Raw genomic sequence first — 24892 nt, forward strand, 5'->3', positions numbered from 1 at the left:
TGCAGGATTTTAGAATGTGCAACATTTTACAAACGGCGCCCCATAAGTCATAGATACATCGGAATGTTTAGCTAGCGAGTTAGCTAAACGCGCACAGGACTACGGTGAGGCCACACAACCAGGATAATTCTTTATTGTCACGGTTTGGGTTTTCTTCCTGTTTTAGTTTGTATCCTCGTGTCTCTTGTTTCCCTGGGGTAACTTCACTTCCTGCATTGTCCTGTCTTCCCCGGTGATTGTCTGCAGTGTCCATTGTTGTTTCCACCGCTGTCCAATCACCTGCACCTCCCTTGTGTGTTTAAGCTCTGTGTGTCTTGTGTCTTGTTGTTGTTGGTGAGTGTTCCTGGTCCCTGTCTGCGTTTTGGCCATATTCTTATGGATTTTGATTAATTAAAAAAAACTCTTTGTTGGACTTGTGCGTCTGAGTCCTGCCTCTACCTGCACCAGCCAGCCCACGGGACAATTGTGTGAAGTTTGAGCTGGTCTTTCCTCAACACACTGATCGGATGTTTGCCCGACAAACTAGGTTCATCTCAATGTATACATGTTCTAATAGATTTTATGTAAATATATTTATAATAGTTACAATATGGCAATTTTATCATTTTCTGAATATTTTTCAATAGGATGTCCTTATCATGCTAAACTGTTGGAATAAATATTAAATATTTAACTGCCAAGTAATAATGCATGTTTCATACCTTTTTCTTGCATTGAATCATACAAAAAATCCACCAGCCGCCACCTCCCCTAGAGATGACTATGATCTGTTTTGATGTTGACCTTTGGCCCTTGTTATGGATTTAAGAATGGGAGAACGCCTAGTGGTGCAAATGATATGTGATAGTGTTGTGTGTTATTAGATATTAGTTTGTAGAATATATTAACTGCAATATGAATTAAATACATTTTAGATAAGTCATTTAATTACTGCATACATGACATCCAACCATAATGTACAGTTAAAACCTGGCAGAAAGACGCTTAAAACTTCCCTGATGGATTTCTTTCATATTTTCTTTGAGGGTTTTTCTGCTGTCATGCCTTTTATAAGCAAAAGTTCTAGGACAGCCCTGTGAGGCAAATGTGTTGATTTTAGATGTGTTATGATTAGAATGTATTGGCTATTAGATGATGAAGTTATTATGCTTGTTATATGTCAACCTGCCAAAGACAATGACTGTGCCCTTCTACACGGCCATCATTACTTTATTTTAAAAACTAACCCTATGCATTACATTGTATTTCTCACACTATGCCGTCATCTGTCTTGTTGTCTATTGTCTATCTGCTGTTATGTGTCAACCGCCAAGTCCAATTCCTTGTATGTCTGACAAATTTTGGTAATAAATGTTTCCTGAGTTCAGATTCCTGATGCACATGAAACTTTAGGTCAACGGTGTGATCATTGAATGTATTGTAATATTAGATAAATATAGATTGTTAAGTCAGTGAGGGACTTCAGATTTAACCATTTTTTTAAACTATTGCAATATTTATATTATTTGTAAAAGCCTAGATGGATGAGTCAATTTTTTAATTAAATGAAATATCAAAATTTATAATATTGTTGAGGCTGTGAGAAGTGAACATTAATAAGATGAATAATAATAATAATAATATAATATAAGAAGAAAAGGTTTTAGATCCACTGAGTTATGTAAAATCTGCCTCCTACAATATTAGTTTCATTCCTTCTCTGCATTTACACACATACATTATTGTGTAGAAAGAATGCAATGGGTCTGCCATCTCACTGCGAACGTTGTTGCCAATTATTACTGCTGTCTTCACACAACTCCGTTAATCTGTAATGAAAATGAGCCAATACTGAAATGAAGGCCCGAGTGTTTGTTAGAGGAAGACCGTCTCAAACACACAAAACAAGCCAGCACACACTCAATGGTTATGTGACCGACTCTTGGGAGTTTTCACAGCCCGCACACAAAATCTGTCAATGCCATAAAGATAGCGTAGCTTCTTCAAAATTCATATTTTTGTTAAAAGATCAAGACTTACATAACATGATATTATGAAGATATCGGTTAATTCTGAAAACCTTAATTGCAGTGAAATAAAGTGAAAAATGAATACTTTTTTCACTTTTATTACAATATATTTATTTGAGTATTTATTCAGTCTGGATATTTGCCATTTAGGATTTAAGTCATTAGATTAAAAGAAACGTATCATAATTCAAAAATCTATTCCGTTTTGATGTGTTTAAGATTTTGCAGATGATTGCCTTGTTTTTAAGGTTCTACATGTGCTTGCACTTTTCACATCGAATAGGTTCATGATAAAGGATAGAAATGGCAGGGTAACAAGGGGAAACACAAAAGGGGATAGGGTTGTACAATACCAACTCTGGCAAAATGAATTGAGTTGATGAGGGAAATCTTGAATTTGCACCCTAAATATATTCTGCACATGCTGTTCAGACTGAAGGTTTAAATTTTGACCCATGTAGCGTGTCTCTAAAGCATGTTGGTCCGATAGGAACCAGGCTTCAGTATCTGAAGTGTAACAATGACCTTAATTGATTTTCTGAACCAGGGGTAGAGAATGGCATAGATCAGAGGGTTGAGACAGGAGTTAAAATGAAACAACCATATTACAGTGGTTACAGATGAAGCTGTGTACAAGTTATTTTGGGATGTAAGAGCGAAACAATAATATGGGCAAATGCATATCAGAAACACAACTACAACAACACCAAGATTCCTGGCTGCTTTCATTTCAGACTTTTTAACGGTTACTTTCATTGTCCCAACTGCAATGTGAGACCGCATGGCACGCGCCTGATACACAGCCACCACAAATATTCTAATATATAGAATGATAATAACAAAAATGGGAAAAAGAAATGAAACAATTAGATCAATAAGATAAGCGATGTCGCTCATTCCAATCACACACTCTCCTATGCAGGACTTGTACCTGCCTAGTTGTTCCAGGTTATCCTTCATCAGCACACTGTTAAATAAAGCAGAAAACATCCAACACAGACAAACACAGACTTGAACACTTTTTGGTTTGACTTTGGTGAAGTAATGCAGAGGATAACAAATAGCCACATATCGATCCACTGATATGAGCACCATGGTTCCAAATGAGGACGAGATAATAATGGATGAAAGAATCAACCAAAGAGAACACATGAGATCACCGAGCAACCAGCATCCGTCTATCATCATTATTCGAAAGATCATGATAAGGCCCACGAAGAAATCTGAGACGGCCAGAGAGAGGAGGAGGAGGTTGGGGGGGTTCTGGAGCTGCCTAGAGGGAAACAGATATTTGTATCAAAATTTCAACAATCGGACAATTAAAAATGCAAAACCATAACACACAATATCTATGGCATCAATTGCTCAGATATAAATACACAAATTAGTGGAATTCGCAAGTTTGTAATCAAGCCAAACTTTATAATAAATTAAATATTTCACTACTTGAAGTGGGAGATGGAGATAATGACCAGCAGGTTGAGAGCTACAGTGAGCAGAGTGATGAAAGACAGCAGAATGTAAATCATCGTTGCTTCTAAGTGAGGACGAGTTGGCTTTCTGCAGGAGGTGTTGATGAGTTGTGGAAAGCAAAGTTCAGTTCCCACCAAGGTTTCCATCACTGAGAGGAGAAGCAGCAGAACAGCTTCAGCTGACTGGCCAAAGCTTCTTGTCTTACAACTGATTTGTTTCTTCACTTTGGGTCCACCCCTTCTACTTCATCACCTCTGCTGTTTTTTTTCTCCACAGAGATTGAAGAACAATAGTTTCATGCTCATCTTCCTGCAAATTCTTTAACTGGAGACATTGGTTGAGTTGTGAGGTATGCAAACCTTTTTCAGAGCTAATATTCATGTTTTGAGTTTGTCAATATTATGCAAGAGGCTCCAGATAGAAGAGGTCAGGGTCCGTATTTGTGACAGAGTTGACAGAAATCTATGAATTTCACCCCATGGTAAGACAAGATCCTTGGCAAATAAAAATGCTATTCACAACTTGGACTAAGGGTCCCCGCACCACCTGGCGCAGCAGGAAAGCGTTCCGCTGCGTGCACCCCCTCGAGGCTGGGCCATGGCGCGACACGCCGGGCCCTCTCGCGGCCGGACTGGTCTTAGGACGGCCGCCGCGAAGAAGGCTTCGTCCGATAGGTTGTGTTGTAATTGAAGTGTACTAGTTATAAGATGAAGACATACTATGTATATGATGTTATTTTCACTCTTTGAGGCATAAAGCCGAGATGTGTTTAAATAGAATGAATTGGACAGTGAGAGAGAGAGACAGAGAGGGGGATCCAGAGTCACACGTGGCAGTTCACACCTTGATGTGAAAAGGCTGAACCAGGAGGAGATACATTGAAGGAGCCAATGACATTCAAATACACCCAGAAGACAACCCCCCCCCCCGGGAGCTTCAAATCATCGAACCGAGAGAAGAACAGGCAGATTTATCCTGCAGCCTGATGAGTCACTTTTGACTTGGCCGGGGAAATCTCTATTTCGCGAAATATATCACTATTCACATTGTTTTTCACTTTGTAATTGTAGGCCTTACTCTTTGTTTAGTTATTAAATACTTTTTGATTTTTAAAACCCGAGCTAGTCTGACTTTTGATTCACCGTATCCTGCCTGGACGAGTACAAAGGGAAGCTGGTCTCCCCTTCGGCCTTCAGAGCCCAACAATTGCAGGCAATCACTATACCTGCTTGTCGTGTTTTAAACTGTTTGGTGGCGTGTGTGTGTGTGTGTGTGTGTGCATATGCATATGCATATGCAGCCAGTGACGGGCGCTCCGTCACAGTGATGAAGTAGGAGGGGTGGACCCAAAGTGAAGAGACAAATCCGTTTAGTCAAGAAGCTTTGACCAGTCAGCTGAAGCTGTTCTGCAGCTTCTCCTCTCAGTGATGGAAACCTTGGTGGGAACTGAACTTTGCTTTCCACAACTCATCAACACCTCCTGCAGAAAGCAAACTCGTCCTCACTTAGAAGCAATGTTGATTTACATGTTGTTGTCCTCCATCTCTCTGCTCACTGTAGCTCTCAACCTGCTGGTCATCATCTCCATCTCCCACTTCAAGTAGTGAAATTTCATTTTTTGTGCTGCTTGATCTTTTATTTGTATTGTGTATTCATATCTGATCGATTATTGTTAACGTTTAAACAACTTACAATGTTTGTTTCCTTCCAGGCAGCTCCAGACGCCCACCAACCTCCTCCTTCTCTCTCTGGCAGTCTCAGATTTGTTCGTGGGCCTCTTCATAATCTTTCAAATAATAATAGACGGCTGCTGGTTGCTTAGTGATCTTATGTGTTCTCTTTGGTTGATTCTTTCATCCAGTATTTTTTTGTCCTCAGTAGGAACCATGGTCCTCATATCAGTGGATCGATATGTGGCTATTTGTTATCCTCTGCATTACTTCACCAAAGTCAAACCAAAAAGAGTTCAAGTCTGTGTTTGTCTGTGTTGGATGTTTGCTGTTTTATTTAACGGTCTTCTGCTAAAGGATACACTGCAACATACAGGCAGGTATAACTCCTGCATAGGAGAGTGTGTGATTGAAATGAACTACATCGCTAACCTTTTTGATCTAATTGTTACATTCATTTTTCCTATTACTGTTATTGTCATTCTATATATTAGAATATTTGGAGTGGCTGTGTATCAGGCTCGTGCCATGCGGTCTCACGTTGCAGTTGTGACAACAAATGTAAATGCTAAAATGTCTGAAATGAAAGCAGCCAGGAATCTTGGTGTTGTTGTAGTTGTGTTTCTAACATGCATTTGCCCATTTTACTGTTTCATTCTAACATCCCAAAACAACTCATACACAGCTTCATCTGTAACCATTTTCATTTGGTTGGCTCAGTTTAACTCCTGTCTCAACCCTCTGATCTATGCCATTCTCTACCCCTGGTTCAGAAAATCAATTAAGGTCATTTTTACACTTCAGATTCTCAAGCCTGGTTCCTATCGGACCAACCTGCTTTAGAGACACGCAGCATGGGATCATTATAAACCTTCTGAATCGCATATGCAAAATTATTACTACATTTCACTTTTTCGCTTATTTCATGTTAATATATTTTATGTTACCCTGCAGCTTCTATCCCTCGTTATGAACCTATTTGATGTGTCAAGTGAAAATACATGGGCAACCTTAAAATCGAGGCAACCATCTTTAAAATGTGAAACATCATAATGCAATAGTATGTACACACGTTCTTTCTTTTAATAAAAAGTAAGTATGATTCTCCAGACATTTCAATTGTGAATTATTTTTCTTATATCCACTATAGAGAACAAAGCAATAGGAAATAGTTAATGCTTATACTATGGTAGGTGAATTAGTTGATTTGCGATAGGCCTATTCATTATATTCTGATTTAAAGTTGTGAATATGTCATTTCATAAGTTTCATATTCTAATTTTTCTGTTTACAAAAAGAATCCAAACCATTTGGTATCATTTTCTTTTTCAGGTCCACAAAAAGGTGTTGAATTTTTTCTGGCTTAGCCATAGGTTAAGTCAGAAGGATTTAGAGTATAACACAAACATGTTTCATTTTTCAGTGTGAAAATACTACAGTAAAGAAATAAAATCGCAGTGAGGTTATGTTATACAACATGCAATCAGTGATGTTATGAAGTTAGACAAAAGAACAAGAAAACAAATTTGATAATAGCAGACAATGAAAATAATAATCCAGCTCTCAACCTGCTTGTCATCAGCTCCAACTCCCACGTTAAGATGTGAAATGTTTAATTTATTTGTGAATCTGGAAGAATGAAACATGTGTTGCTTTTTCTTGTGTTGTGTAATCATAACCGACTGATTAATGACTTAAATTTTTGCTGCTTTATTTCACAGTGTGCTGCTGAAGAATAACATGAAACATCTAGGCAGGTATAACTCTTGCTTAGTACGGTGTTTCATTGGCATTAACTACATTGCTTATGTTATTGATCGGATTGTTCCCATTACTGTTATTATCATTCTATATATTAGAATATTTGGGGTGGCTGTGTATCAGGCTCGTGCCATGAGGTCTCACGTTGCAGTTGTGACAATGAAAGTAACTGTTAAAAAATCTAAAATTATGAAAGCAGCCAGAAATCTTGGTGTTGTTGTAGTTGTGTTTCTGCATGCCATCAGCACAAAACAAATCAACACAGAAACACAACGTGCCTCTGTCAGAAGGCCTAACCCTAACCTTGGGGGATGACAGTGACGCATGGACTACACATGTTTCTTCTCACTTGGAGTGTTCTTTATCATTCGATAACGGCACTCGGCTTGTTTTTATTGACAGCCCTAATATATATATGTATATTTTAGGGCTGTCAAAAATAGCGCGTTAACGATGTTAATTAGTTTTTTGTTGTTAATTTAGTCAATTTTTTTAACACATTTCACACATGCGCAGTGTGACAACATATTCAGGTCAGGAAAGTACCTCTTCCTATGTATATGTCAGGCCGTCAGGTTCAGCAAGTCGTTTGCGCCAGTCCACGCTGAATGTTCGCAGGCCATTAACAAAATCAACCTCAGATCATTTGACCAACACAATAGCAAAATGTTTCAACGTGGGGAGATGCTGGCAATCGACGGGGGGGGGGGGGGGGTGCTAGCGGTTTTCCTTGCAGCGCCAGTCTCATCTTTTTCCGTTCCTATTGCCGCTCGACTTCAAGGTGTAACTTTTATTATTGTCCGGTGGATATTGGGAGAAATTCAGGAGAAAGGTCGGTCCGGGAGATTTTCGGGAGGGGCTTTGAAATTCGAGAGTCTCCCGGAAATATCGGGAGGGTTGACATGTCTGGTCATCGCAGCCCTGGACCATCAGCAGCACAAACTCCTTTTTCCCGACCGCAGCAGAGTGGGATAAACTGCAGAGGCTTGAGACCCTTCTAGAGCCATGCAGGGAAATCAGTCTGTAACTTATCAAATAACATTGATTTGATTATTTTCTGTATTGAATTAAACCAAGTCAAATATCAATAACATTTATTTATGTAAAAAATAATAATGATGATAATAATAATGATAATTATTTATCTGTGTCCTGTTATTTATCTTTGGTATGCATTTCAGAAAAAAAAAATGGTTAGGATTAAGGTGTAATTGCAAATAGTGATTAATCCTGATTAATCCACTGAAAATTCTGATTAATTTGATTAACGTTTTTAATCATTTGACAGCCCTAGTATATTTATACCACGCATGGCCTTCCTGCAGGAAGAGTTGACCTTCAGTTACCTGAAGAAACCCAGCATCATACCATCTGAAGTTAACAACTACATGGAGGTCTCTCTTCTGCCCCCACATCCTAAAATATTATTTCCTCGCTTCAGGAACTGAGTCAGGCTCTGCTCTCTCCCATTTCTCATCCAATCTCAACGACCAGACATACGGTAAGATCCGTGTCTGAACCTTGGCGTCCCCTTCTCAATCACAAGTCTCTGGTGATTCTCTCCTAGCAGGTCTACCTGGCAGCACCATCCAACCTCTGCAACTAATCCAGAATGCAACAGCTCGCCTGGTCTTTAACCTAAGTTCACACACTGATTCGCTCTTTTGCTACTTCACTAGTTACCAGTAGCTTCCCACATTGGTATTTGCATATGGTAACAGATCCAGGCCCCTTTGCTGGTACCTGGTTCAACAAAGTCAATCTTATTCAAGTCAAGTCTTATTGATTCATGTCAGTGTGGTGCTGGGCGTGGTTTTGGCTCGGCTGCAGGGGGGAGTGTCTCTGAGGCAATGTTTTGGAAATAACAACTGTTTGTGTCCCCATATATGACCCAGTGAGGCGGCGAGTGAGGGCTGCATGAGCGAGGGGTACGGCACCCGTGTGAGAAGCCCGGCGATACTAAAAATAATAAATAAAATAAGATTGAACCCGCACTGAGTTGTCTGCTGCATTATTCCGGAGCCCCTAAACACCCACAGTGTGACAGTGGCGCCCAACTTGGCGGGGGACGGACGATGGCAGACCACGAGCGCCAGCAAGGAATACCGGCCCAGCTGATCACGGTGCTGGGCCAGATGGTTTGGCCAGGGGCATTGGTGGAGGCGTCGCAGATGAGGATAAGAAGTGTGCATGGGGACGTTCACGAGAATCCCATAGTGTCCGTGGAACTTAGGTATATGGGAAAATATTACGCAGTAATGAACGCATATGAGGAGTTCAATACCTGAACATGTACAGTATATTTGAATCATTTCCGTAATTGAACGTATTGTACATCTTTTACATTGTTCATTTGGTACACACAACATCCATTGCAGTAATTCCATCTTGGAAGTGGGATCCTCCTCTGCCGTTATCTTCCTTTCCTTTTTTTCGCCCATCTAATTTTTTCTTGTGCCAATGTGAGGGTTTCGGGTCAGGGGATGTGGCATGACTGCATGACAGACAGACTGCAAATGTCCCAACCCGGGAGAGCAGAGGCAGGACCGAAGAACAAAGATAGGACCAAACTGCGTTTCCCTGCACATCACCTTCACGTCTTTAGAAACAATTCCATCATGCTTTGCGATGAAAGACAGCATTACACAACACAACGAAGCCAAAGCTACATTCCTCAGGACAGATCTTTATTCATTTTTGGCCAAATAAGTTATTTTTTTTGGACATGGAAGCGCTGTTATTAACAGCGAATCCGTGGGCAATTTGTTCCAGTCCAGATGAAATGCTCCAGTTTTTTAAAATGTGGTTGAGGAAAGAACATGGGGCTCCTTAAGCATGAAGCGCTAATAGGTGAGGTGATTGAGGACAGCTGCCGAGGTCTGATCACAGCACTAAAGGCTGGTGCATGGTTCTGCGTCTGCGTCTTTACTTGGCAGTTGTGTTGACGTACTCCTCTCAATGCATGGTTCAAAAAGGCTTGCGCGTGTTGCAAAGCAATCCACCGCCAGAACACTAGGTGGAATAACGTTTTTTGTTGAAGACAAGCTACAGAGTGACGTCTTTATTTTTGACTGTTACAGCAGCTCACCGGAGCCACACAAGCAGCTGAGACTGAAGGCCTGAAAGTTAGTTTGTGTCTAACCGAGAAACGCTTGCACCGAGCCGACACAACAGGTCATCAAACCGGCGCATCCATTCGGACGCACTTCCTGGAAGAGCCGGTAAAATTCAAGCTGTGTGCGGCGACGGTGTGTTGATGAACCAACACCTTTTGCAGTCCTGACATTTGTGTAATTTACACAAGTCCATCCATCCATCCATCCATCTTCAAACCACTTATCCTGCACACAGGGTCGCGGGGGGGCTGGAGTGTATCCCAGCCAATCGCAGGGCTAACACAGAGACAAACAACCATCCTCACTCACATCTACACACCTAGGGGCAATTTAGAAGCCGGAGTACCGAAGAGAACCCACGCAGACACAGGAAGAACATGCAGACTCCAAACAGAAAGGCCACTGGGTGGAGTCCAGATGACCTAAGACCTTGCTGTGAGGCGACAGTGCTAACCACCACACCACCGCCACGCCTTTCAGGCGCAAAGGAAGCAAAATACCCGATTTACGGCGTAGCTTATCTCTTCTGCTTTTTTTCTATAGAAACAGTTATCGTTTCCGCTATCCACCATATAAATAAATAACCAATATGTGTGCTCTTTATTTGTTGTGTGAATTACACAAACAACTGCAAAAGGGGTTGTGTTTGGGTTTGGGGCATCAACAGTCGACGCGCACAGCTTCAATTTCACAGACTCCTCCAGGAAGTGCTTCCCACGTTGCTTCTAATGACCTGTTTTGTCGGCTTGGTGCCAACGTCTCTCGGTTGGACAAGGACTAACTTACAAGCATTCAGTCTAAGCTGCCTGTGTGTCTCCGGTTAAGGCAGTTTCATAAAGTGTCTACGCTGTGACAGCAGGACGGCGGCCATGACAAGCGGAGCATCTAAACACCGATTAGCTTTCGCAAGACAGTGTCAGGCAAATTTGAGGTTGAAACATTTTGCTCCTTTTCGCTTTTTTGCGTCTTTTGCGCCCCCCGTTTAAAATTTGCCTCAGATGCGACAAGTCGCGTCGGTGTATTGCCTTCACATGGAATCTAATAGGGCGAATAATTTGCTTTGCTTTTGGTGTGAACGTAGCAGTAGAGTTTTGTCACTTGTGGAAACTTTTTGTGCGAGGGAAAATATGGCTCCTGACCTTGTCTCTGACTGGAGCTTCAAAACATGAATATTTGCTCTGCACAAAGTTTGCAAACTTTATAACAACACCATAGTCTCCAGCTCAATAACTAGCTAAAGAAACAGATAGCTAACTCCACATGACACTGACTTGCACTTATTCCAAATAGGTGTTAAACCTAAAATAAAGACTTTCCTCTCACGGCATGCAAAATGTTTGACTTCAAAACAGTTAAATGTGGCAGCAGGACATTTGGTGGAAGGCCAAAGGTCAACATCAAAACACATCATAGTCATCTCCAGTGGGAAGGAAGATGGGCACAGAAACTATTGTTCTACAATCTCCATGGGAGAAAAAAACAACAGCAGAGGTTTGGCAAGAAGCTTTGGCCAGTCAGCTGAAGCTGCAGCTTCTCCTCTCAGTGCTGGAAACGTTGGTGGAAACTGAACTTTGCTTTCCACAAATCATCAAGACCTCCTGCAGAAAGCCAACTCGTCCTCAGTTTAAAACACAACCCAGTCTCCAAAAAAAAGTGTAATAGCTACGTTGTTTGACTTCACCGACTACAGGTATTCCTATACCTACTATGTGCCGCAATATCCTTTCCTTCCACTGAGCAAGTCTCAAGTTTTCATCAAAAGCTCCCACGTGTGCGTCTATGTTGCTCAGTAACAAACGTACGGTGGCCGAGAGGGGAAACGATACGTGCAATAAAGATTTCACGTGTTTACTGTATTATATTCTGTTTCTGTTGCTATGCAACATGATGTGTCGATATCCGCCATTTCAACATGTGTGGCACAAAATTCAACTTAAACGAAAGTAAACAGAAGCCACGCCGGCCGAGGACGACAGAGCCTTGATGTTTAGGTGCAGACACATGTTTAGGCTCAGTGTTTAGCACCTAAGCTGATGATTGACAGCCTGCAACTGAGACCCCTATTGGAAAGAAGGTGTCACCAGCCTTGATGTCGCGTGCTCTCTGTCTGCTAGTGGGTGAAACTGCCAAACGCAGTGGGTGGACGATTGTAAAAATGAAAAAATAGCTTGGGAAAGAAGAACGAGTGCACATAATTAAGAGAGAATAACTTTTACCTCCAGCAGGTACCAAATGGCTTGGCCTAGTGGTTTGGGACCTCTTCTATACAGTGTGTTTTTTACTATCTTGGTCTTTTTAATTTTCTTTTTGATTTATGAGAGGCAGATCATTGGTTAGTAGAGTAGAGCAAAGGGCATGAGGACTTCTTCATGGAACCCAAATCTTCAGTCAGGAGGAATATGGCCCAGGCCGTATCCCTTTGTTTAAACAGGCTAATAATTAACCTCGATCAACTCACATCATAACTCAAATTATTTTCATCTATCCAGCTGAACCAAGGCAGCGGTCTAACATGGTCTCATGAGGAAGTCGTTCAACCCAGCAACCAACACAGAGTGACCTGCAGGCCCCCACATGCTAACATGAGGGCGGAAAAAGCAAGTGGGCTTTGTAGTAAAGGGCTTTTTCCAACCAGTTCATGTTCTCATCACTACAGATATCATCATCAACTAAAACTAACATGGAAAAAAAGAATTGGGCCACACACTAGATGTGAGGTAAACTAATCTAATGCAATAATATTGGAAAAATCAATCAAATGCAGGTACATTACGTTTGATAATTGAACATGTTTGAATAAGAAAAGCCTCCTTCATAGCTCTCCATTAGTAGTTCTTTATTTAATTTTTTTTAAAGGTTGGCAGTCTCAGTCTCTCTTAGGGTGCTGATCCCCCTTCATTGTCCTTATAAAGAGAGAGACAAGAAGAGAAATAGGGGATGTGGATATTTCAAGCTTTATACACAAATAAATGGTTTCTTAGAGAAAGACCGTCACAAACACCCAAAACAAATCAGCACACACTCTATTGTTATGTGACTGACTCTTTTCACAGCACACACAGTCAAAGTCTGTCAATGCAGGAATTAGATGTCATATCTACTTCAAAATCTTTAATGACATGCCAAAAATGTTTTTTCCCATTTTTCAGATGATCGATTTGTGCTTGCACATTTAACAGTGAATCAGTTCATAGTCAAGCATAGAAACTGAAGGGTACCAAAGGGAAATGGATAGTGTTGTACAACCCAGCTGCACCAGGTTATTGTAGGTCTGCCAAGCGACCTGAGAAAGAAAATTGCATTTTTTCAACTCAATGAATAAATAAATGGAGGTGAAAGGGGAAATATTATTTTATTTGCACTATAAATAAAATCCTGCACATTCTGTTCAGGCTAATTTAAATTTTGGACCCATGCAGCGTGTCTCTAAAGCATGTTGGTCCGACAGGAACCAGGCTTCAGTATCTCAAGTGTAAAAATGACCTTAATTGATTTTCTGAACCAGGGGTAGAGAATGGCATAGATCAGAGGGTTGAGACAGGAGTTAAAATAAAACAACCATATAACTATAGTTACAGATGAAGTTGTGTACACGTTATTTTGGGATGTAAGAGTGAAGCAAAAATATGGACAAACGCATATCAGAAACACAACTACAACAACACCAAGATTCCTGGCTGCTTTCATTTCAGACTTTTTAACGATTACTTTCGTTGTCACAACTGCAATGTGAGACCGCATGGCACGAGCCTGATACACAGCCACCCCAAATATTCTAATATATAGAATGATAATAACAGTGATGGGAAAAAGGAATGAAACAATTAGATCTAAAAGATTAACGATGTAGTCAATGTCAACAACACACTCTCCTATGCAGGAGTTATACCTGCCTGGTTGTTGCAGGTTATTCTTCAGTAGCAAACTGTTATATAAAGCAGCAAACATCCAACACAGACAAACACAGACTTGAATGCTTTTTGGTTGGATTTTGGTAAAGTAATGCAGAGGATAACAAATAGCCACATATCGATCCACTGATATGAGCACCATGGTTCCTATTGAGGAACCGATAATAATGGATGATATTATTAACCAAAGAGAACACATGAGATCACCGAGCAACCAGCAGCCGTCTATTATCATTATTCGAAAGATCATGAAGAGGCCGACGAAGAAATCTGAGACGGCCAGAGAGAGGAGGAGAAGGTTGGTGGGGGTGTGGAGCTGCCTGGAGGGAAACAGATATAGATATTCATATAAACATTCATGTCATCAATTGGTTAGATAAAAGTACACAATTTTAAAAAATTGAAAAAAAACTAGCAAAATTCACAAAATTTGTGATTAACTAACACGTGTTTCAATCAGTTTCACAAATAAATAGAATATTTCACTACTTGAAGTGGGAGATAGAGATAATGACCAGCAGGTTGAGAGCTACAGTGAGCAGAGAGATGGAGGACAACAAAATGTAAATCAACGTTGCTTCTAAGTGAGGACGAATTAGCTTCCTGCAGGAGGTGTTGATGAGTTGTGGAAAGCAAAGTTCAGTTCCCACCAAGGTTTCCATCACTGAGAGGAGAAGCTGCAGAACAGTTTCAGCTGACTGGCCAAAGCTTCTTGTCTTACAGCTGATTGGTCTCTTTACTTTGGGTCCACCCCTCCTACCTCATCACCTCTGGTGTTAGTTTTTTCTCTACTGAGATTGAAGAACAATAGTTTCCATGCATGTTCAGTTTATTTGCAGGGATTTTTTATTAGTTTTACTTTCTCTGTAATTATTTTTCTTTTTATTCTTAATATTGTGAACCTTTACACATTCTTCACAGGCTAACTCCTTCTTCGATTCGGCCTTAGACGACGTGGAGAAAAAGCATATATTTTGCTCAGTTATCTTATTCCATCTTTTAAAAACACATATTGACTACTTGCAAAATGTTATTATTTTTATTATTTCATTTTTGGGGCTTATGGTGGGGCCACGCCCCCATTTCCCTTCATGGACCAGCCACCACTGCTCCATAGGCTTAAGGCCTTTTCACGTAAAGAATACAATGAGTCTGCCACCTCACTGCCAACACTCCCATTTATTAAAGTTAGCGTATTAGATGTCACCTGATTAGAAATGATTACAAAACGTGGCCATTGTTTCTGTCTTAGCCTGAGGGAGGACACTTTGAGTACAAGCAGAGGGGCCTCTGTTGCAGTGTCACGACAGGGTGGCGGAAGCAGGACTTAAACGCAGGCTTAAGGCCCAAAAATACTTTAATTACCAATTGAATCTCAAACGTGGCCAGTTACCTACATGGACCGACAAGAGACACACATGGTTTGAATACACTGAGAAGGTGCAGGTCATTGGACACAGGAGGACACCGCAGCCGAGCCGATTTGGAGGACACATCTGATCTATCCTTTGCGGCCCAGCTTATCCCAGCATGGCTAACGTTGGCGGGTGGGGTGTTGGGGTAGTCGGGCGATGGAACAGGCCAACAGGAGGAGGGGGGCTGGGGGCACAACACCATGACTCGGTCGATTGAAAAGTAGCTAACAAGCAGAAAAAGTGTGGCCACCCCTACTCTACGGTCTTCAGATTTAAAAAAAATTAAGTGGTTTCCCGGGATCAGTGCGTACTTATTGCGTGTGTTGTAAATTCATTTTTTGTTTCACGTGTTTACTGTATTATATTCTGTTTCTGTTGCCAAGCAACATGACGTGCAAATATTTTGCTCCTTTTCGCTTTTTCGCGTCTTTTGCGCCACCCGTTTAAAATTTGCCTCAGATGCGACAAGTCGCGTCGGTGTATTGCCTTCACATGGAATCGAATGGGGCGAATAATTTGCTTTGTTTTTGGTGTGAACGTAGCAGTAGAGTTCTGTCACTTGTGGAAACTTTGTCTCTGACTGGAGTCTCAAAACATAAATATTTGCTCTGCACAAAGTTTGCAAACTTTACAACAAAACTATAGTCTCCAGCTCAAGAACTAGCTAAAAAAACAGATAACTACCTCCACATGACACTGACTTGCACTTAGACAATATAGGTGTGAAACCTAAAATAAAGACTTTCCTCTCACGGCGGGCAGCATGTTTGACTTCAGAACGGTTAGATGTGGCAACAGGACATTTGGTGGAGGGCTAAAGGTCAACATCAAAACACATCATAGTCATCTCCAGCGGGAAGGAAGATGGTCGCAGAAACTATTGTTCTTCAATCTCCATGGAGAAATAAACAACAGCTGAGGTGATGAAGTAGGAGGGGTGGACCCAAAGTAAAGAGACAAATCAGTTATAAGACAAGAAGCTTTGGCCAGTCAGCTGAAGCTGTTCTGCAGCTTCTCCTCTCAGTGATGGAAACCTTGGTGGGAACTGAACTTTGCTTTCCACAACTCATCAACACCTCCTGCAGAAAGCTGACTCGTCCTCACTTAGAAGCAATGTTGATTTATATGTTGTTGTCCTCCATCTCTCTGCTCACTGTAGCTCTCAACCTGCTGGTCATCATCTCCATCTCCCACTTCATGTAGGGAAATATTTCATGTATTCATGCATTTGGTAGCTTGAAACAAATTTTGCTTTTTCACTAAATTTCTTTTGTTGTATTGTGTATTTACATTTGACCGATTGATAAATTACATAATGATGCAAATATCTATATCTATTTCTCTGCAGGCAACTCCAGACCCCCACCAACCTCCTCCTCCTTTCTCTGGCCGTCTCAGATTTCTTTGTCGGCCTCATTATGATCTTTCAAATAATGATGATAGACGGCTGCTGGTTGCTCGGTGATCTCATGTGTTCTCTTTGGTTGTCTCTAGCATCCATTACGACCTCGTCCTCAATAGGAACCATGGTGCTCATATCAGTGGATCGATATGTGGCTATTTGTTATCCTCTGCATTACTTCACCAAAGTCAAACCAAAAAGCGTTCAAGTCTGTGTTTGTCTGTGTTGGATGTTTGCTGCTTTATTTAACAGTTTGCTGATGAAGGATAACCTGCAACAACCAGGCAGATATAACTCCTGCATAGGAGAGTGTGTCAATGAAATGAACTACATTGCTAATCTTTTTGATCTGATTGTTTCATTCCTTTTCCCCATTACTGTTATTATCATTCTATATATTAGAATATTTGTGGTGGCTGTGTATCAGGCTCGTGCCATGCGGTCTCACATTACAGTTGTGACAATGAAAGTAAATGCTAAAAAGTCTGAAATGAAAGCAGCCAGGAATCTTGGTGTTGTTGTAGTTGTGTTTCTGATATGCATTTGTCCATTTTATTGTTTCACTCTTACATCCCAAAATATCTTTACCACAACATCTGTAACCATTGTATTATGGTTGTTTCAGTTTAACTCTTCTCTCAACCCTCTGATCTATGCCATTCTCTACCCCTGGTTCAGAAAATCAATTAAGGTCATTGTTACACTTAAGATACTGAAACCTGGTTCCTATCGGACCAACATGCTTTAGAGACTAGCTGCATGCGTGTGAGTAGCATATGGAGAAGTTTATTCATGGTGTGAATTTTCCCTAATTACCTTAATTTCACTGTGTGCCACAGATGACATAAGATTGATTTTCTTTCTCAGGGTCCTGGGCAGAACTACAATGACTTATTATACAACACAATCCCCTCTGAAATGTCCCCTTGTTACCCTGCAGCTTCTATCCTTTATTATGAACCTCTTTAATGTGGAAAGCCCAATCACATAACATTATGGCAGGCATCTGTAGAATGTGAAAGAACCATGAAAATGGAATAGTTTTGATTTTGTATTACGTGACTTTGTGTAAATGAACACATTCAATACACAATTAAATTAACTTAAATTATACCTCCAGAACACCCTGGTCTGCTAGACACCACTACTGTTCGAGCCACGAACAATGGCTCAAGGTTCAAATTCAAAAAGGATAACTCAAAATTATAATAACTAACAGAAGCAAATACAACCATAAATTGCAGCGCGGGGGACACAAAAAAGCAAATCGAATGAATCGTTTTTCATGTATTTATGAATTTGGTAGCTTTTTTTAGCTTTTTGGCCAAAATTCAATCAACGCCAATCAGCGTTAAGATGCTCCGCTCGTCATCGTCGCCATCCTGCTGCAACAGCGGGAAGACACTTCATGAAAATGCATCTCACCATAGACACACAGACACTCCCCAGCTGAGACTGAACGCCTGTAAGTCAGGAGAGGTCCGAATTGAGAAACATTTATTACACATGTATAACATTGAAATAGTGTACAATCTTTGGCGATTGGACTCCATGCTAAACTGGGATAATCAAAGGGCCGTGATGTCAAGTTCTGCACAGCAGAATCCCCTCCCAAAAGATTTATTTTAAATGAATACAATTTTAACGAGATGTTAAGGAGAGAAGAAGCAATTTTGCCATGCGCATCATTCCATGGGGAGGGGCGTGGCCACCACCGATCCTGTAGACGGAAGCTGTACTGACAGCTTCAGTTTTGCAAACCTCATAACACAACTGTAACGTGGTTGATTCCTAGGGGTTCTGAATTGATGACATTCACCACAAGGTTTGTATGTCGCGCCTCTGTTTGTTGTACTTCCAATGCAAAAAGCTCTCTTCATCTTGAGCTACCGTCTTGCTCTCTTGTGTCTAACTGACTGCAGGTAGCGACCTTATATACATATATATGTACGTATGCAAAATGTTACAGGGCTTGACATATTTGCTCACCAGCCACTTTGGCAAGTGGTTTTCCAAACTTACTAACGCCACAGCTATTTCGTTAGCCACAATATTCGTTGTTGGGAAATTAAGTTTAATTTGATTAAAGTTGACTACGGTTTGCTGCAATTAATTTGAACTAGATTTACAATCATTTCAACTGTAAATATGCAAATCAAGTCTACATAAAATGTATATGTACAGTCACCAAATCTTCAGCTCTTCATGCACTGAAGTCAAAGAAAAAAGAGTAGCTCATTGGAGAGGAACTTAGTTGTGTTCGTCTGTTTAGTTGCAATTTTTTACATGGCCAAAGGAAATTTCCTTGTCCTTTCCATTATGAAATTGCTAAAAAAGAGACCCCCAAAACCTTTTCACTCCCGAACTTCACCAGTTTTTATATTTTGTGTTTTCCCTCCCAACATGCTTGCTTTCAACCTTGACCTTAGCAGGACAACTGGGTTTGTGTTGCCTTCTCAAGATGTGGCGTGTAAACCGGTGAGCCTTGAGAACCCTGCACTGGGTTTCTTATTTTAGACGTGTTTTGAGAAGACTACTGTAACGGACTCTCTCATTCAGCCGAGGAAACTCTGGCTGCCATCACTAGAAAACTGAGCAGTCCGCAAGACATCTCTACCGGCCGTTCGTCTGTCAAACAGCCCTGAGCTTAAACAACTCTTCACCTCCACTTTAAGTGGGCTTAACTTTTGGAAGTTTAATAGAATACATACAGTATATCCACTCTCCCACTTTTGTGGTAAGTGGGAGAATTAAGATCTATTTTTTCCTGCCAGGATGTTAAACCTGGCCCTGAATGCATTAGATTTGCATCCAAATCTCTTATAACAACTAAGAAACTAAATATATTTGAAGGAACTAAACATAAAAAGTTGATCATTTCAGTACACACATTCTTACATAGCCACAGAGGCCTACACAAATGGATAGTGTTGTACAACCCAGCTGCACAAGGTTATTGTGGGTCTGCCAAGCAACCTGAGGAAAAAAAATCTCTTTTTCCAACTTCATCGCAATAAATTGAGGTGAAAAAGGAACTATTAATTGATTTGCAGTATAAATAAAATTCTGCACTTTCTTTTCGGGCCAGTTTTTAAATTTTCGACCTATGCAGCTTCTCACACACACTATTGAGACACTCTCACCCTGAGATAATCTCACTATACAACATGAGAGCATCTCACTATACAATGTGAGAGAATCTCAGAATACAGTGTGAGAGAATCTCAGTTACACCGGAAAACATCTCAGTTACACCGGAAGGCAAAAGCAAAGAGCGCTTATTTTGAACAGCGCAATGCGCCAATCATACGCCCTTCCTTCATATGCCTTGAAGTCCGGCCTCGCCCGTCCAAGTTTATAAATACTACCATATTCAAGAGACGGAATGTCATTTTAGGACGTTTTCAGGCGACAAATTCGGTGTTTAAGCAACATTTCTGCGGTCGGTTTGTTAACATTCAGCCATCGTAAAAAATTCCATGGAGGGTGTCGGAGATGTGAGGTGTAGTTAACGGAATCACCTGACGCCCCCAGCACCGGGTGGCCAGCCTCATCTCACGCCGCAGAGAGCAGCCTGTTCTCGGCCAGACTTCTGTGGAACTGACCACTTGTATTAGGTGCTCACATCAAAGCTTTGACCCACACTTAAACATCCATTTAGTTTGAGTGTGGGTTTATGTCTCTGTGCAACTCTCAATTCTATGGAAAAAAAGGGTTAGAAAGTCGAAATTATGACTTAAAAAGTTGAAATAATGACTATTAAAAAGCACACAAACAGGAACATACATCGGACATGCGGTAGGGGAGTGCTAGCATTAAGCTAGCGTCAGCCTGCTACCAAGAGCTCATCGTCCACAAGATCATACACAGCATGCCAGCGGAAAGACGCCAGCAGTCCGGTGAGGAGCGAGTGGAAGCCTGGATGGGCCACCAGCCTGTTCACCTGGAGAATGGAGGTCAACCTGGTGCAGTGCTGGCCAGCAGAGACCAACCCAGGTCTGTTCACCGCACAAAAAGTCCCGCGCGATTGGTCGATAACAAAAGGAGTCCTCATCCTCTCTAGCTTCATCTCACGCCTCAGCTAGCAAGCACATTAGCTGCTTCCTGTCGTTGGAGACATGCGGACAGAGTTTCTTCTTGTCCAAAAGACTTAATGATGTGATAACTTGCATGAGAGCTACTTCAACGCAGGCTATCAAATCCATATGAATCAGACAGCCACAAACAAAGCACAGACAAAGTGTCAAGACGAGCGGCAGCTAGCCAGCATCCAGCGTCATTTACATCAGTTCCTGATAGGTATATAAAATATTCATAATGCAGTTATTAGGCTAATATAAAAACTAATATCTAATAAAACACAAACAAACAATTGTAACAGTATCACACATATTATAACAACAAGGTCGACATCAGAATTCATCATAGTCATCTCCAGCGGAAAGGAAGATGAGCATGAAAACTATTGTTCTCCATGGAGAAAGAAACAACAGCAGAGGTGATGCAGTAGGAGGGGTGGACCCAAAGTGAAGAGACAAATCAGTTGTAAGACAAGAATCTTTGGCCAGTCGGCTGAAGCTGTTCTTCAGCTTCTCCTCTCAGTGATGGAAACCTTGGTGGGAACTGAGCTTTGCTTTCCACAACTCATCAACACCTCCTGCAGAAAGTCAACTCGTCCTCACTTAGAAGGAATGTTGATTTACATTTTGTTGTCTTTCATCTCTCTGCTCACTGTAGCTCTCAACCTGCTGGTCATCATCTCCATCTCTCACTTCAAGTAGTGACATATTTCATTTATTTCTGAAACTGGTAGATTGAAACAAGTGTTGCTTAATCACAAACTTACTCTTTCTTGAATTGTGAATTTGTATTTGACCGATTGATGACTTACATATTAATGCAAATAGCAAATTGTTTCCCTTCCAGGCAGCTCCACACCCCCACCAACCTCCTCCTTCTCTCTCTGGCCGTCTCAGATTTCTTCGTGGGCCTCTTCATGATCTTTCAAATATTGATAATGGATGGCTGCTGGTTCCTCGGTGATCTCATGTGTTCTCTTTGGTTGGTTCTATCATCCATTATTACCTCGGCCTCAATAGGAACCAGGGTGCTCATATCAGTGGATCGATATGTGGCTATTTGTTATCCTCTGCATTACTTCACCAAAATCCAACCAAAAAGAGTTCAAGTTTGTGTTTCTCTGTGTTGGATGTTTGCTGCTTTATTTTACAGTTTGCTGATGAAGAATAACCTGCAACATCCAGGCAGGTATAACTCCTGCATAGGAGAGTGTGTCTTTGAAGTGAACTACATCTATAATCTTATTGATCTAATTGTTTCAATCCTTTTTCCCATTACTGTTATTATCATTCTATATATTAGAATATTTGGGGTGGCTGTGTATCAGGCTCGTGCCATGCGGTCTCACATTGCAGTTGTGACAACAAAAATAACCACTAAAAAGTCTGAAATGAAAGCAGCTAGGAATCTTGGTGTTGTTGTAGTTGTGTTTCTAATATGCATTTTCCCATATTATTGTTTCACTCTTACATCCCAAAATAACTTTTACACATCGTTATCTGTAACCATTCTAGTATGGTGGTTTAATTTTAACTCCTTTCTCAACCCTCTGATCTATGCCACTCTCTACCCCTGGTTTAGAAAATCAATTAAGTTCATTGTTACACTTCAGATACTGAAGCCTGGTTCCTGTCGGACCAACGTGCTTTAGAGACACGCTGCATTGGGGTTAAGTTTGAGAATTGAATTCCATTCATGGGGCAAATTAATCAAGATTTTTCTTTTCACCTTAATTCATTTAGACGGAGTTGGCAAATTATCAAGTTTCTTTCTTTCGGCAATAACCTGGTGCAGCTTTGTTGTCTCTCCTTTTTTTTTCATCATGAACGGATTCAATGTGGAAAGTGCAAGCACATGTAGAACCTTAAAAAAGAAACAAACATCTGCATAATGTAAAAAAAAAAATGGAAATGGAATCGATTTTGCGACAATTGTTGTATGGCAACAACTTCAGACCGGAATGACCAAAGGGAATAAATCCATTTAATACATGATGAATGTATTGCATCTCTAAAGAAATATAAATCTCATTGTATTTTATTTCAAATAAAGTTGTTAGGATCAACTGATTCCTTAATAAAAGCATCTTATACAAGTTATGATTTTTTGACCAAAATATAAAAATTTGAACAATCCTCTGATATCTTTATTGATTCCTGCATTGATACACTTTTTTATGTGTGCTCTGAAACCTCCCAATAGTCAGTCACATAACAATTTAGTGTGTTTGAGACGGTCTTCCTCTAACAAACACTCTTCATGGTCTTATATTGGCCCTGAAAAGTGGCTTCATTTTAGTGTTGGTTCACTTTCATTATTTGAAATGATTTATTATTGGCATTAGCGTTGGCATTCAGATGTCAGACTCATTGCCTTCTCTTTACAAATGAATGTGTGTGTGTGTTAACGAAAAAGAGAAGGAAAGAAACTAACCACGTGGCAGATTTAGTTTAGAAAACCTGAGTTGCGTAATGCTTTCTGTCACGAAAAATACAGCTCATAGCGTCAACAAAATTGTAAATGTTGAATTTTTATTAAAATTCAACATTTAACTCTTTTAAATGTAAAAATTGCAATCACTTTTAAATTAACTTCTTGTACAGTAAAAACTGTAAACAAACATACTTTTTTGCAACAAACAAATGCCAAACAAGATGAAATAAGAGAATATATCATACGTATATTGTAATATTGTTTTATATTAATAAAGACAGATCAAAATGTTATCAATTTGTAGAAAGCCCACTGTTAAAAGGGTGAAATTACAATGAATTAAAATAATTAAAACTCATACTGCCAAACAAGACGGTGGGAGCAACCTTTGATTCAAAATCTAGTGGTTGCAGCCTGGTAGAAATAGAGACAAGAAAAAGTCAAAAGATAAATGATAAATTTATTAATAGTATTAAATACCATTCTCACTCCTTATGCCAACCACTGTCAAGTAGGGCAACAGTGGTGGTACTCTTCAGACCATGTACAGTGCAGGGTAGTTAGCTTAGCCTCAGTGCGTAACGTGGTCCGTTTTACACTCATCCCCGTTCTGTTTGACACATGGAGGAATTCCTATATAATATTAAAATATTTTAGTTAATTTAGACATTCCAAATACTTCAAAAAGGGTGGACGTTGGTGGGGAAAAAAAAGAAAGTGTGAGTCCGAGATCTGTTCCTATTTATACAAAAAGGTTCTTTTAAAAACATTCACAAAGCCAGTTTACAATTCTTTGTTATTGTGTAGGTTCACATGAGAAAGACAACTTTGAGAGATGTTATTTAATGATGATATTTAATTTAGTGGCCTCGTGCTGGCTACCAATGTGGCAGGCAGACCGACCGCTGTGGTCCAAACCTGGAAGCACTAGGGTTAACGGGCTAGGTACTCTTCAGAGTTAAGTTGAAAGCTTGCTTCAGTGTTCTGAAGGTTTTATCCTGGTGAAGGAAACCAGTGAGCTTAGAGCTAAAAACAGCTTAAAAAATAAGAGGCCACAACATCAAGACTACCATCCACGGTAATCTTAGATTCGAGGACACTGTACTCAGAAAAATCTGTCTATGTCTGGTGGAGGGATGAAGGCCAACATCGAAACACATGGTCATCTCCAGCATTGGGAAACACATCATTTTATCTCAAGAACTTATATTAAAACTAACAACAGGCTGTATCAAATATTTGTATTTGAAAACCGGCTCATAGTGAGACACTGATACAGATGCCTGTAATGTTTTGAAAACAATACAGGCCCCCTCTTTAGATTGAAAATGCTCAGGACACAGAAAGACCACTACTGATATCTGTATACATTACTTTTCCTTGTAATAAAACGTAGAGATAATTTATAGTTAAAAATAAAAGTCCGGGATTGCTAACCCAATTATGAGCTGTCAGACAGCTGGAGTCCATTTACAATCTACCCGGAAACGTTTGGTTCGGGGTGGACTTTAGAGGGCTTAGTGTGTCATTGTGATTGGTGGGCCGTCACTTTGTGTCTGACGTTTCCCCCTTTTTTACACACCCAGGATGAAACACCAACTGATAACGCTGATGTTCACACT

At 40.5% G+C, this 24892-nt stretch overlaps 4 protein-coding genes across 4 annotated transcripts; 2 read left to right on the forward strand and 2 right to left on the reverse strand.

Annotated features, from left to right (window-relative positions):
- Positions 1-2477: 2477 nt before the first annotated feature.
- On the reverse strand, positions 2478-3598 carry LOC119229323 (trace amine-associated receptor 13c-like; the record flags this gene model as incomplete). The annotated part of the gene is made up of 2 exons (XM_037489602.2): positions 2478-3282; positions 3456-3598. Coding segments are annotated over 2 exons (948 nt in total), but the record flags the coding sequence as incomplete, so codon positions are not given.
- A 1311-nt stretch (positions 3599-4909) lies between these two features.
- On the forward strand, positions 4910-5995 carry LOC119229056 (trace amine-associated receptor 13c-like). Its single transcript, XM_037489163.2, has 2 exons — positions 4910-5082; positions 5194-5995. The coding sequence occupies exons 1-2, from the start codon at positions 4910-4912 to the stop codon at positions 5993-5995; spliced, it is 975 nt and encodes a 324-aa protein (XP_037345060.2).
- Positions 5996-13455: 7460 nt separating this feature from the next.
- LOC119229064 (trace amine-associated receptor 13c-like) lies at positions 13456-14569 on the reverse strand (the record flags this gene model as incomplete). The annotated part of the gene is made up of 2 exons (XM_037489173.2): positions 13456-14260; positions 14430-14569. Coding segments are annotated over 2 exons (945 nt in total), but the record flags the coding sequence as incomplete, so codon positions are not given.
- A 1845-nt stretch (positions 14570-16414) lies between these two features.
- LOC119228847 (trace amine-associated receptor 13c-like) lies at positions 16415-17505 on the forward strand (the record flags this gene model as incomplete). The annotated part of the gene is made up of 2 exons (XM_037488812.2): positions 16415-16554; positions 16704-17505. Coding segments are annotated over 2 exons (942 nt in total), but the record flags the coding sequence as incomplete, so codon positions are not given.
- Positions 17506-24892: the final 7387 nt, after the last annotated feature.

The sequence above is a fragment of the Pungitius pungitius genome, chromosome 10 (assembly GCF_949316345.1).
Source record: "Pungitius pungitius chromosome 10, fPunPun2.1, whole genome shotgun sequence".
Lineage (NCBI taxonomy): Eukaryota > Metazoa > Chordata > Actinopteri > Perciformes > Gasterosteidae > Pungitius > Pungitius pungitius.

What these genes read in the sequence shown, in the direction of transcription:
- LOC119229056 (XM_037489163.2), top strand. Translation starts at nt 4,910, where the DNA reads ATGGAAACCTTGGTGGGAACTGAACTTTGCTTTCCACAACTCATCAAC. An exon ending in ATCTCCATCTCCCACTTCAA is followed by an intron (nt 5,083 to 5,193) that starts GTAGTGAAATTT and finishes GTTTCCTTCCAG; the next exon opens with GCAGCTCCAGACGCCCACCA.